General features: G+C 38.8%; 1 protein-coding gene across 12 annotated transcripts in view; it reads right to left on the bottom strand.

Moving 5' to 3' along the window:
* The window catches only part of BMPR1B (bone morphogenetic protein receptor type 1B), a 235,302-nt gene that overhangs the window by 161,151 nt on the left and 61,870 nt on the right, over window positions 1-12,281 (bottom strand). For 6 of the 12 annotated variants that reach the window (XM_048942342.1, XM_048942341.1, XM_048942337.1 and 3 more), the window contains 2 exons: window positions 12,153-12,204; window positions 2,261-2,321 (listed from right to left, as the gene is read on the bottom strand). The exons of 2 other annotated variants lie outside the window; for them this stretch is intronic. In XM_048942342.1, coding sequence (XP_048798299.1) covers window positions 2,261-2,308 — 48 coding nt within the window. In that variant the 5' untranslated portion in view covers window positions 2,309-2,321; window positions 12,153-12,204. Of the gene's footprint in view, window positions 1-245; window positions 346-2,260; window positions 2,322-10,811; window positions 10,831-12,152; window positions 12,205-12,281 lie in introns of those variants that run through there. 4 more of the 12 variants (XM_048942345.1, XM_048942350.1, XM_048942344.1 and 1 more) reach the window with 4 other exon arrangements.

Genomic DNA, 12,281 nt, shown 5'->3' with positions numbered 1-12,281 from the left:
GGCAAACGAAGCACAGTATACATCAGTGAAGAATTCAGAGCAAGCGACACAGATGACAAAGATATCGCATAAAAGCTCTGATTTTGAATACAGTCCTACAAAAACCATCTTAATCAGCTATAGGAAATCCAAGGATTACAAGTTACTGAAAAGGTCCTCGTCTTATATTTTCTTCTTATTAAGAAGTCCACCCTAGAAAATCATTCACTGTCTTCCTGAGTACTTTGTGTCTGATGCTCACTCACCATTACTGCAGTCCACACAAATCCTAGTCTGTCAGTATTTCTCCTCCAGATGGGCACATGGGAGAGCGTTCCTTCAGCATATCATCACTAGAAAAGTTTTCTGGTCCAAAACATCAGATAGATGTTGTCTACTTCGGTATAATTCATAAGCAGCAAAACATAATGAAAATTAAAATATCTCACAAGGAAGCATTTAAGATAAAGAAAGAACTGTATAAAGGTTTTACAAAAAGTCTACTGTTGAATCCACAGGACTGCCAGAATTCTGGATAATCTCACTCCGTGGCTGTACTCTCAAATTTCAGCACTGTACAAAGAATTCATTTTCACCTTTTAATCTTATGGATTAAATATGCTTAAGAAATATTTGGACCATTAAGGAGACCTCCCAGTTTATAACTCACATATTAAATAGGACCTCCTGCTTAGAGTAACTCTTTCCTAAATGTTGATTTAACAAAATTCATCACTTTAAATGCATGGATTATGATGGTTGCACCAAAATATACAGTTCCCAGTGCAAAAGTTGCCGAAAATGAATGATAAAATACAAAGGTGGATGCTTTTATGAGAAAACAAAACATAAAGATCTTAAAACAGAGTGAAGATTATGGACATCTCAAACAAAAATGTGAGTCTTCCTATCAGTAACAACTGCCACCATTACACATTCTGCCTCTTAGTTGCATAGAAAGTGAAAAATGCAGAAATGTCCAAATATAATAGATTTGATTGTTAGTTTATTTAAAAAAAAAAAAAAAAACAAACTTTTAAAAAATTGTTTACAAGTTTTAGCCTCAATCTGAAAGGACCAAAATAAAAAAGCAAGCTGTTTTTTCTTCTTGTCTGCAAATGATGAAACCTCAACTTTTCTACACTGAAGTTAATACTCTGTTCTGGCACACTGCACAACAAAGGATTAACTGACTTCTATATTACTGGTGTCAAGGGATTTAAGGGCACTCATAACACGCTGAAAATTTGGCACAAGTGGATTTTTCTAATGCGTGTTTGAATTTTTTTTTGTTTTATTTTTAAAAAACCTTCCCATTCTGATTCTAGAGCTACTAGAAACTGTTCCATTTAGGGAATGCAATCTATTTGATTTAAGGAGTCTACTAGAACTGGCTAATTATATACAAAATATGACCAGCTATCTTTTGCATTCAATTTTACTGCAGCCAACACATTGAAGACAATCTCCAGAGTCAAAAGCCTTTCTCACAAGTTATCAGAAAAAGAAATTACACGTTCTGCTGTTCACATGCCACGTTCCGTGCTTAACACACTTAACCACGACTGAAAGGGATTTAGATTAAAAAAAGAAATAGAAAGAAAATAAAATTTATTTCAACAAGCTCTTCAAAAAGAAAAAAAAGGCTGATCTTGTTCCTGTTTTTATCTTCTTAATTAACTCTAGCTCAAGGCAGACAATAACATTCTTAAGTCCTGCAGCATTGGCTTTTTTTTTATTGGAACAGAGTATCTCTTGAGTTGTACAGTGTTTGCATATACATGCAGCAGTCCGTGAAACAATTCCATCATTAGATGACTCCCCACTTCAAACAGGACAGCTTATGCTGCTGAGCAAGAAGGCTTGTCCCTACTACAATTCCTGCAAAATCCTCCATGAGAATAAGAAAACCCCTTTGGCACAGAGAGTCTCAGCAATACCACGAAAAGGTCTGCCACTTCACTTGAAACACTTCTGCAAGCACGGTACTTCCCAGTGAATCAATCCCCCCCCCAAAAAAAAGACTTGAAGTCATCCTTATGCCTGTGCAGAACACAGTATCAAAAGTGAGGGGGTTGCTCAGAGGTTAAAATCTATAGCCCACATTCCCTAATTAATCAAAACAAGAGGGAAGCATATTTAGCAGAAATGAATGCAAGAACGACACTTTAATTGTTCCAAGTGAAAAGCAGAGCTCCCTCCCTCCCAAGTCCCTTGTAGGAAAGCTGGCACACTGCCAGCTACACTGATTAAACCACTTGCAAACACTGTCCCCACACACCTCCATGGCAGATCCTTCCAGATGAGAGGTCTCATGGCTGATTTGCATCCATGTGATCCCCCTGCGGGCCAAGACAGAAAGAAAAGTATCTCTCTTATAGCGGGTGTTTGAAGTCAAGTACCTGCCACAGTGCAAGTTCTTAACTCAAGACAGCAGAAAATGAGAGCACAGGACCTGAGTGATTTTCAACTGCAGCTTACCATGTTTATACATTTCAGACTCAGATTGAGCTTTGCAGAGAGAACAGAGAGCCAAGGAGCATATTCTTTCCCTGTGCAACTCACAGTCCTGCTTCATGATACAGCTCCCCAAGCAGCTCCCCCAAGAAGCCACAAGTGGAACAAATGGGGTGTAAACTTTTGTTGTTGTTATTAAAGCAAAAGGGTCTGTAGAACCAGGAGTGGTATCTTGAGTGTCTGGACCAATGTAGGGAAAGAAATCCCACTGTTCTCCCAGTAAAAGATACTTTTTAGAATGCCAAATATTTATTATGTACAAGCAAACAGGATTCCCTACGAAAGATAGTATGGTTTTTAATAAAAAAGTGAAAGTTAAAGAGGTTTCTATATTCAAAGAGTAGGAAAAAGAAAAAGCAAACAAATCGAGGACTTAGCAATTTCAAATCCAGTAAAGCTTTCACAGTTGCTCATAGCTGTATCAAATATTCCTTTTGAATCATAGTCCTTGCCCAAAAGAAAAATCTTGCTAACAAGCACATATGTGTTATTGAGTCAAAGCAGAGTGAGCCTCACAAATGTTTTTTGATTACATCAGATGAGAAATCTCATGGTTAGGGAAGATTTCAGATGAGTTTTATTAATTTTGCCTTCATTTCTATTATTTAGACAATCAAAATATCCTAAACTCTCTTTTGTTATCTATTCAAGATGTCAAAGATCACCAGAATCTGAGTCCTCATTCATAAAATAATAATAATAATATAATAATACATAAAATAAGTCAGCTGACAACACACACACACTTGCTGTATTTCTTAGTCCTTGGATAGCGTTAGCATATTAAGACACTTGCCTTTTCTTAGTACAATCATACACTCAATAGAAATCTTCAAATCAGACTCAAATTGTATGTATCATTGACTGGTTAGCCTTTAGCTAATGCGAGTTGGTAAGTTCAAGCTTCAATAGAGCAGCATCTTGAAATGCACTCCCTGAAGCCTTCCTTTAATTGTTCTTACAGATTTGAAATCTGTATAGATATTATGCACGGTTATATTTCATTTTTGTATCATTTTATATGTTTTAGTAAATACAAAATCAGCTCTTCTACAAGTATCATACTTGATACATTAGAAGAAATAATGAACATTTGTGTGGTAAATGTGAATCATGCTTGCACTAAGAGAAAGTATTTGTCCTGGACAGAGGCAGAAGGAGAGAAGAGTAGCAGATTGAAGTTCCTGGATGCTATAAAGCAAACAGAAGCACATCTGCTAACTTAAAAAGAGGTTCCAAGCACTAGCTGTGAACAAGAACATCTGAGAGGGCAGGAACAGCTCTACAAGGGTATAAAGCTACAGCAGAAAATACCCCTGTGCAGCTAATGGTGCACCAGTTGGGCCTGAGCATGCCTTCAAGCACCTGCTGAACATAAGGGCTATTTTTAGATTTCTTTACAAACTGAAAATAGTAGTTTGCAAAGCTTGAAAATGGATTATTTAATTTCATTTTATTTTTCCTGGCATTTTACTGTATATACTCACAAGACTGTTTTCAGGTTAAGAAAAACAACCAAAGGGAAAACGCACAGGTTAGAGTTCATTCTTCTTGAAATTTAGCCCAGAATTGCTATGTGTTAATCTCCAGAGGAAAAGCAAACTAATTCTGTAAGAGTGGCTCTGATTTTAGGCCATGTGATATGTTTCTCACATCTCTCAGAGATTTCATATAGTTCTTGACAATCTACCACTTGCATAAAATCCCAGGAAAGTTTTTATTCATTAAACGTAATGATTCTAGAAAACTCTTCTCTCTTAATAAGCTTTCAAGAGCACATGCCAATAGCTGCACTCCTGAGCTACTAGCTGCAGACTTTCCAGTTAGGGCAACTGAAATTTTGCTTTCCTCAAACATGAGCAAAGAAAATACATTAGAATCTGTCTAGAAGAGAAAACACTAACTGAAAATTGGACTTATCCTATTAACAACTGTTTCTCAATCCTAAGTAAAAGAGTTCAAGTACATAACAATGTCACTAATGAAATTCTGTGAACATTTCAAAACAAAGGCTGCACATCAGTTAAGTTCCAATTTGTATATGTGGTTAGCAAATCACGATTCTGTGTGAGGTTCCATTTAACATTTAAACACTAAATGGAACATAATTTTTTCCCTAATTAACCATCATTATTATTTGTTTATTTTTGCTTTGGGGAGTGGGAAATGGAAGGCTTTGTTCATCCTTTACTAACCTCGCTGTTTAAACTTCCACAAAACATAGCACAGCTTGCTACATTTACTGCAATGTTAGAATAGGTATTAGAATGAACACTGTAGGAAGTTATGCTAATAACTCTGCTTATACACAGAAACATGAGGGACTTCAGTCTTTGCTGGAGGGAATTGTTTCTGCAGTGTACCCCGCCTTCACCATTCACATTCTACCCAAGTAAGCCTTTCAGCTTCTTTTCCACGAAGCCCACTGTGCTCCTCACTCTCTACCTACTTCCAGCTTAAGAAAGTACAGAACTTCAGCCAAAGTTCTCTCATCCTTTCATGTTTTTCTCCTTCAAATACACATCTCCCTAGTTTGAATGCTGCCTTTGTTCCCAGCTGCTCAGCGGAGGTAAGCATTCCAGTGCCTCTTGACTAACTGGAGGTCAGTGCACTTGGGCATGATCCTGGCCATACTGCTTTGAGTGTCCCTGCTTGAGCAGGACTTGGATCACATGGACTGTGGCACCCTTATCAATCTCAACCATTCTGTGATTTTTCTCCTCTGTGGTTGTAATTGCAATGAAGGAACAGGCCTGCAGACTTCTACCCTACACTGAGCCTTTTCTGACGAGTAAAGTGCTTGGGTGAGATTTATAGCTATCTACAACAGTGGCAGGACCAGCAAAAGATGAAGCTACAGAATTGTGTGGTGGAGCCATCACCAAGATGCCTCAGATCAAAACAGAACCAATGAGGAGCAGAGCATCTGTTGTAAGTGTTGTCATGTTTCTTAAACAACGTGGCATAATGAGCAGTGAAAGGATTGCAGTCTGATCCTGCAGCAGGCAAAGAATCAGCAACTTTGAAACAGAGTAAGTGGCTTCTGCCTTCTTGACCCGGATTTCTGACAGCAAGCACGTGCCCCAACACCAGAGGGCACTTCTGCACAATACTCTGTAGATTTGGCACCAATTTAGAGAGGTGCTGACACCAGTGGAATGAAATGAAGATCCTCGAAACAGACAGAAAATGTACAGCCACATTCTCACTTGAGGCAAGAACTGCACAAGTATAAGAACTTTAAATTTCACAAAAATGGTGTGTCACCACATCATTGTCTTACAAGATAAATAGTTATAGACAAATTTCTTGGTAAGTACAGAAATGAGTAAAATGTCACTTAGTAAAACAAAGCAGGCTGCTAATATTAAACTACTTCTTTCCAGATTAAGCAGTTTCCATGTTAACACTTTTTTTTTTTTAAGTCAAAATCAAGGAAGAAAGGAGGTTATTTTTATTAACACTTTCTATTACACCCAAGACCCCATCATTCCAGTGATAGACAAATATTGTTATTTCAGTTCACTGCTACTATACCAGCCATTTTGCTCCCCATGATCACTGTCTTTTTTTTTTTTTCCCCTCCTTTTTCCATCCTTTATGGTCACAGTGCAAAAATCCACCCTTGGTTCAGCTAATGTAAAACACTGGAGCCATGCACAAAGCAGGCACTGACTCAGATCCACAGGCCTGATCCCCCACACTGTAGTGCCTTTCTGCACCAGAGCGCATGGCCCAGCCAGGAATGTTATGGTTGGATGCTATACAGGTCTCCAAATGAGAGAGAAAAAAAAAAAAGGCCACGTTGATTTCATTCCTGTCGTGTTTACATAAAGGCTCCAAAGATCACAATGGGCAGGTTATTCCTAACCCCCTCTTCTGCCCACCACTCACCTCCCCAGCCATGGCCTGAGCAAAGCAGCTGCATGTCAAGACCTTGCAGTAAGAACCTGTGGCTCTCCACGGCAGCTGTAGCAGAACAGCTGGCAATAAATTACTGGTGCTGCACACTCCCAGCCCTGGATATTCATCAGAGCTGCAGAAAGCAGGCAGAAATGGTTAACTGCAACTGCACTGGCAGGGCTGTTATTCATACAGCATCATCACTTGGCATCTAGGCAAAACTGGCCAACAAACCCAATTTTAGCTGATGTTAATAATGAGTAAGCTGATATTTATCTGACTAATACTGGTCACCCAGCTTTTCCTCACAAAACACAGGGAAGCACAAACTGGCAGTCTGCAGTTACTTGTATGCTTGTATATTACTCCCAGCATCACTACAGACAGAGTGAGGAAGTACGTTTCCTACCAGTGGCTGGAGCAGACTGTGATTTCACATTGTATTGCAAAGGACACAAAGCAGGGTGGAGGTCTTATGCAACATGGCAGCACAAATGATAAATAATAAGAAAAAACCCAAAAGTTCCCTGTCTTCACATGCCCTTCACAATTTTGTTGACTCAGCTGGGGCAGCTCAACATGCAGATTTAATCAGCAGAAAAAGATTTACACCAGCTGATAAGGTGTGCTGTTGCTTCACATCACTCTGCACGTGCACAAGGAAGCTGTTTTGGCTAACACTTATGAAGCTGTACTTTAAATTTTGTACCTGCTATAACTAGCTTTATTAAGATGAACAGAGCAAAAGAGATCTGGTGATAGACTTCCCAGAGAATAACAGGCATGAGACTCAGCATATAAGTCAAGACATAGGACGCTGTCTCAGAGGTGCTTTCAGCTCTGAAACTCCACCTTTCCCCCTCAATTCTGAAGCCTCTGAGCATGCAACCCATAAAAACACACAGGCTCCAGGCAAGTAGATAGACAGCTGAGAACTCTATGTGGCATCTTTGCTCAAATGCTACATTTCACATTCCTTTTGTCACTTGGTTTTGTGTATTTTGTACAGTTACTGAAGTTATTGATGAGTCATTGAAAGACTCATCAATCAATCAACTCCACTCCTTCTGGCCACTCAGGTCCATTGCATGCACCTGAGCTCTCCTGGATTGGCCCTGCCTTCCCACCAGGTGTTCAATCACTGGTTCAAGCCATAACTTAGCATTTCTGCTACATTTGTTCTTGTTGGTTTTTTGTTTGTTTTTCTTTTTCATTTTAAAAACTTTTTTTCCCCACTCCACACATGTGAATGAGAAACATCTGCATGACTATTTTCCTTTAAGTTTCTCCAGCAGCACTTCCCAAGCTAACAGCCTCTCATCTCTGACCAGCTAACATCTATCCAATTGAAAGCCAATCATCTCAACATGCAATTGTAATGTTACTGTGAGACTCACATTTTACAGGCAGCCCTTACAAAGCTACATAATCCCCCATCACTGTTAGAAACCCAGCTTGTACCTACTCTAGCCCTGGTCTCATGTACCTCAATTTTTGACTGTATTAGATGTTCACACATGTAACACTGGTAATTTGATTTTACATTAAAAGTATAGGCCATATTTGTAACATAAACCACCTTTGCAGAGCTTTCAATTTCACAAGAAGTTTGCTTTTATGCTTCTAGCCTATTAATGTGTTATCACACAACCACCTTGTGTTGCTCATATTAGAAACCACTAACATTTCATCTGAAATTCACATTTAAGACAATGAAGTGTGTATTGGTGTATTTGCAAAAACCCAGAATTCTGTAAACAAAAACCCGCCTCACTGAGTCACCTATACTTTCCTTCTCTCTAATAATTCCAGGCCAGAGGCAGTATATCTGATTTTGGTGCCAAGTCACATATATAACTGGTATTATCTGTAAACTTGCAGCAACAGTAACATGTCTAAAAGACATGTAAGAGTTTCACTTTTTAGTGATACTTAATATGGGAAAATAATTAAGTCTTAAGTCTCCCCTATTTCTGTTTCAGACATTCAGCATCTTCTCCACACACTTATTCCATCTTTACTGCAGTCTTTAAAAGCACTTTTACATGCTCCTGATTCACATTCATCTGTCAGAGAACACTGCTGGAAGCTGTTTGATGAATGTCTCAAATTTTACACTGTCTGTTAACAATAAACTTATTCCTCTTCTTTTAACAGCTAGACCATGATTACACTCCTATTCATTATTATTTTTTGCTTGGGTAATTAATAGTATGTTCATTCTTTCTACGTGTTTATCAGAAATACAAACTGAAAAGGAAAACCTTTCCTCAGAAAAAAAACCCACAAAATTGGAGAATGTTTTTAGAGTGAAAACTGTATCTTTCACGAATCCTTCTTAAACTGTCTTATGCTGGGAACAGGAAATCAGAGGGATTAACTTGTCTATCATTTAGCAAAAATTAGTTTGAAAATGTCAGTTTACCTTCTTCCACATATGCCATTTCATCTGCTTGTGTAGGAAAACCAGGAGTGCAAGATTCAGCATCCTCTCCTCCCTACACTGCAGGACTGCTAAAAGGGCAGCAAGAAGGAACACTGTAGAGATCAGAAAACCTTATGATCTGCTGTGCATCCATTTTGTCTCTGCAAATGATGACTTACAGTATCATTTGCTTTTCATCCTTCAGCATCATCCCTTGCTTACATCCTACTTCAGTTCTGATTAAATCAAACAGAAATTTCCTGCCAACTTCAGTAAAAGGATAAGTTGTAATGTGTACAAAAGCTACTGCAACTTGCATATATGAAAGTGTTTCTACCCCAAAGTATGGAATATTCTAGACATCTTGAGAGAATTTCTCTCTCTGGTTCTGTTCTCATTCTCCTTTTTGTTTTTCTCAGTCTTTCAGTGCATCTTTGTACATGTTCAGACCTAACCAGTTGCATCATTAGAAATCTTACACTACCATTGTGGTGCTAAGGGACTTCTTTTAGTGAAGTAATATTAGTGGTAGATGGACACTTGGACTGGATGATTTCGGAGTTTTTTCCAACTTTGGTGCTTCTATGATTCTATTATTCTGACATTAAAACTCTTCCACATTTCTAACATTCTTAGAAACCTGAAAAGAACTGATAGATATTACAAGCATTCCTTACTTTAGAAATCTCTGTGCTTGGGCAATTTTATGACATTTATTCTACACACCATATCAGCTCTTGTATCAGTATTTGCACAACAAGCTACTATTGGTGACCCATTCAGAGTAAAGACATAAACCCATGGACCTGCATCAGGGGAGGGTCAGTCAGATTGAACAGGGCACAAGTTATCAAAAATACACGCAGTGTTCCTTACCTTGGCATGGCCACAGACATGAAGCTTAACTACATCTGATGCCACAGACTCATGCAAGATTTTAAAAAGCAACTACTGTACAAACCAAGAACAGAAAAAGGTGCTAAAAAGGAGCAAAATGTTTTCCACTGGATTAAATATTACTGTAGCAAAATTATATTCTCCACAATGAACACAAGGCATTCTGGGATGCTTCAGAACTAATAAAATTTAAAACCAGTCATGCTAAACAATTTTGTCTTCAGTCTCTTGAAGACACTGAACAGAACATCTTCAAGGCCAGTGCTTCACACTTTGGCTGTTTCTGAAAAGCTCATGTTCAGTTACAAACTCTCAAAACCAGTATTTTGTTGCTATTCATTCACATAACTTGCTATTCTACCATCTCCTTGGACATGTGCATCAGTTGTTTTGTGAACAGCTCCCACCGTTTGCTTTGAGAATTACAGCTATTTTAGCCACATAGTGACTACTCTTTCTATGTTGGCTCTGAAATAAATATCAAAAGCAAGAAATCCACATTTATCTTGAACTATTAACAAGAAAACAAGTGGTAATGTTTGGGAGTTCATTAGCAAAAAGCACGGGCATACAGACAGTCCCTTACACAAAACTTCTTTCACCAGCATCAGATACAGAATACTTTCTGCATTTGTCACCTTTCAGGTCTGAGTTTCCAGCACATTTCTTGTTATACACAATTAGCCCCATGCCAAAGCTCGGTATATTTCGTAATAAATCCCTGACCACATTTGCTTTGGGCTTGGCAGCTCTGGAAAGGCTCCATTCATCAGGGCAGAATCAAGCCACAGGAGTTACCACAGCACACCACGCACTCATCGAATTCCAGCACGTTACAGATTTCAACAGCCTTCCCTCCCTTCCTCCTCATTTCAGGCAGCCTGACATATGACTGTGATTAAGTGGGAAATGAAAAAGCCACAATCAACTTCTCTCTTTTTTCATCTCTATTTTCATCTCTCTTTTCACCTTTTTTCCCTTTAGATGCCTCCACCCCCCAAAAAAAACCTTCCCTACCAACATTGTCTGTTTGATAGGTATCTATTTATTTATTGGCCGGTCTTTAAAATAATAACCACGTGTTACTTACTAGATGACCCTCTTTGCTTCTCAGATTTCTTCAGCCTCAAACACCAACCCCAGAGGCTCCAGGCAGGAAAACTCTTCATGTGGCACCAGAGCTGATCAGTGGGATCAACAATGGCAGCAGTCACTGCTGCTCACGAAGATCCGTGTTCACAGACAAAGTAGTGAAACTAAATTCACTTTTCCAGCTGCCACTTTACAGCCTTCAGATACCTACAATGACAAGGGACCTGAGAATGGAAAGTCCACTTCACAGTTGTTCTAGGCAAAGGATGAAGGGAAAAAAACCTCCTTGGTGTATCTAGTGGGCTTTTCTCTTCACTCTGCTCTGTAAGTCATGTTCACTGGCAGCACCACAATCTTCCTTTTTTGGCATTTAAAAAATTAAAAAAAAAAAATCAAAAAAGAACAGAGCCTTGGTAAAGATTTCTTGTCATGTTTAGTAGCAATATTGCAACTACGCCTCAGATTTCTCTTAAAGAGGAAAGGGTGAAAAACTAATAACCCATTACTATGGCTATTCATTTATTTACAGCTTATATACATAGAAGGTAATCCCAGTGGCTGCAAAGTTAAACAGGCTGATGGAGGTCACCTTCCAGGGCACTTTCCACGTGCATGCATGCTTTCAAAAGCTTCCACTTCTTTCTAGGAAGTTCTCACCCTCCTCCTTATAGAACTACTGCAGAAACTACCAAAATACTGCTATGCTGAGACACTTCCATTGGTCAAGCAAAACTGAATCTGGAGAGAACAAGATAACTTTCAAAGAAACGCTGGAGTTCAGACTAGTCAAGAGACAGCACACGAAGGGTAACACTGTATTAACAAGCCAAGTTTTCTACAGGTTTGGTTGTTTCTGGAGCTCCTTCTTCAAGGACCCACCCCTTCCCAGAGAGCCTTCACTCTTCCAGAAGGCTTTTCATGCCAAAGCTTGAATCTTTTTCAACATGATAAATTGTAAAACCATGCTGCAGCTGACTATACCCAAAGGCAAAACCTAATGAGAAACCAAAAGAGAAATTAAAACTGAATTTTATCTAATTATTATATTTGCCTTGTTAGCATAGCCAAAGCACTAACCAAAATATGCATCTTAATTTTATGTCATCACCTTGCTTGCCTGGAGCCACTGAAAAATATCAAAATCCACAGTAAGATTTCCTGGGCTTTTCTTTTTTTTTTCCCCCCTCCATTTTTGACTGAATCCAACACTTCAAAAATAGTGAAGCAGTTGCCTAAGGCACAATGAAATCAGACCTTTAACTACAGTACTCCTAGACAAACCACAGCAGCAAGAGAATGTATTTGATTGATCTAAATACAACTCAAAGGAAAAGCTCACCTGAAACTTCAAAATGTACCTATCTCATCATAGAATCATAGAATGGTCTGAGCTGGAAGAGACAAAGACACTCTAGTTACAACCCCCTTCCATGGACAGGGTTGAATACCACTAAATCAGGCACTGGAT

The sequence above is a fragment of the Lagopus muta genome, chromosome 4 (assembly GCF_023343835.1).
Source record: "Lagopus muta isolate bLagMut1 chromosome 4, bLagMut1 primary, whole genome shotgun sequence".
Taxonomy (NCBI): domain Eukaryota; kingdom Metazoa; phylum Chordata; class Aves; order Galliformes; family Phasianidae; genus Lagopus; species Lagopus muta.
Note: the sequence above shows the minus strand (reverse complement) of the source record. Positions and strands in the feature narration are given on the sequence as shown.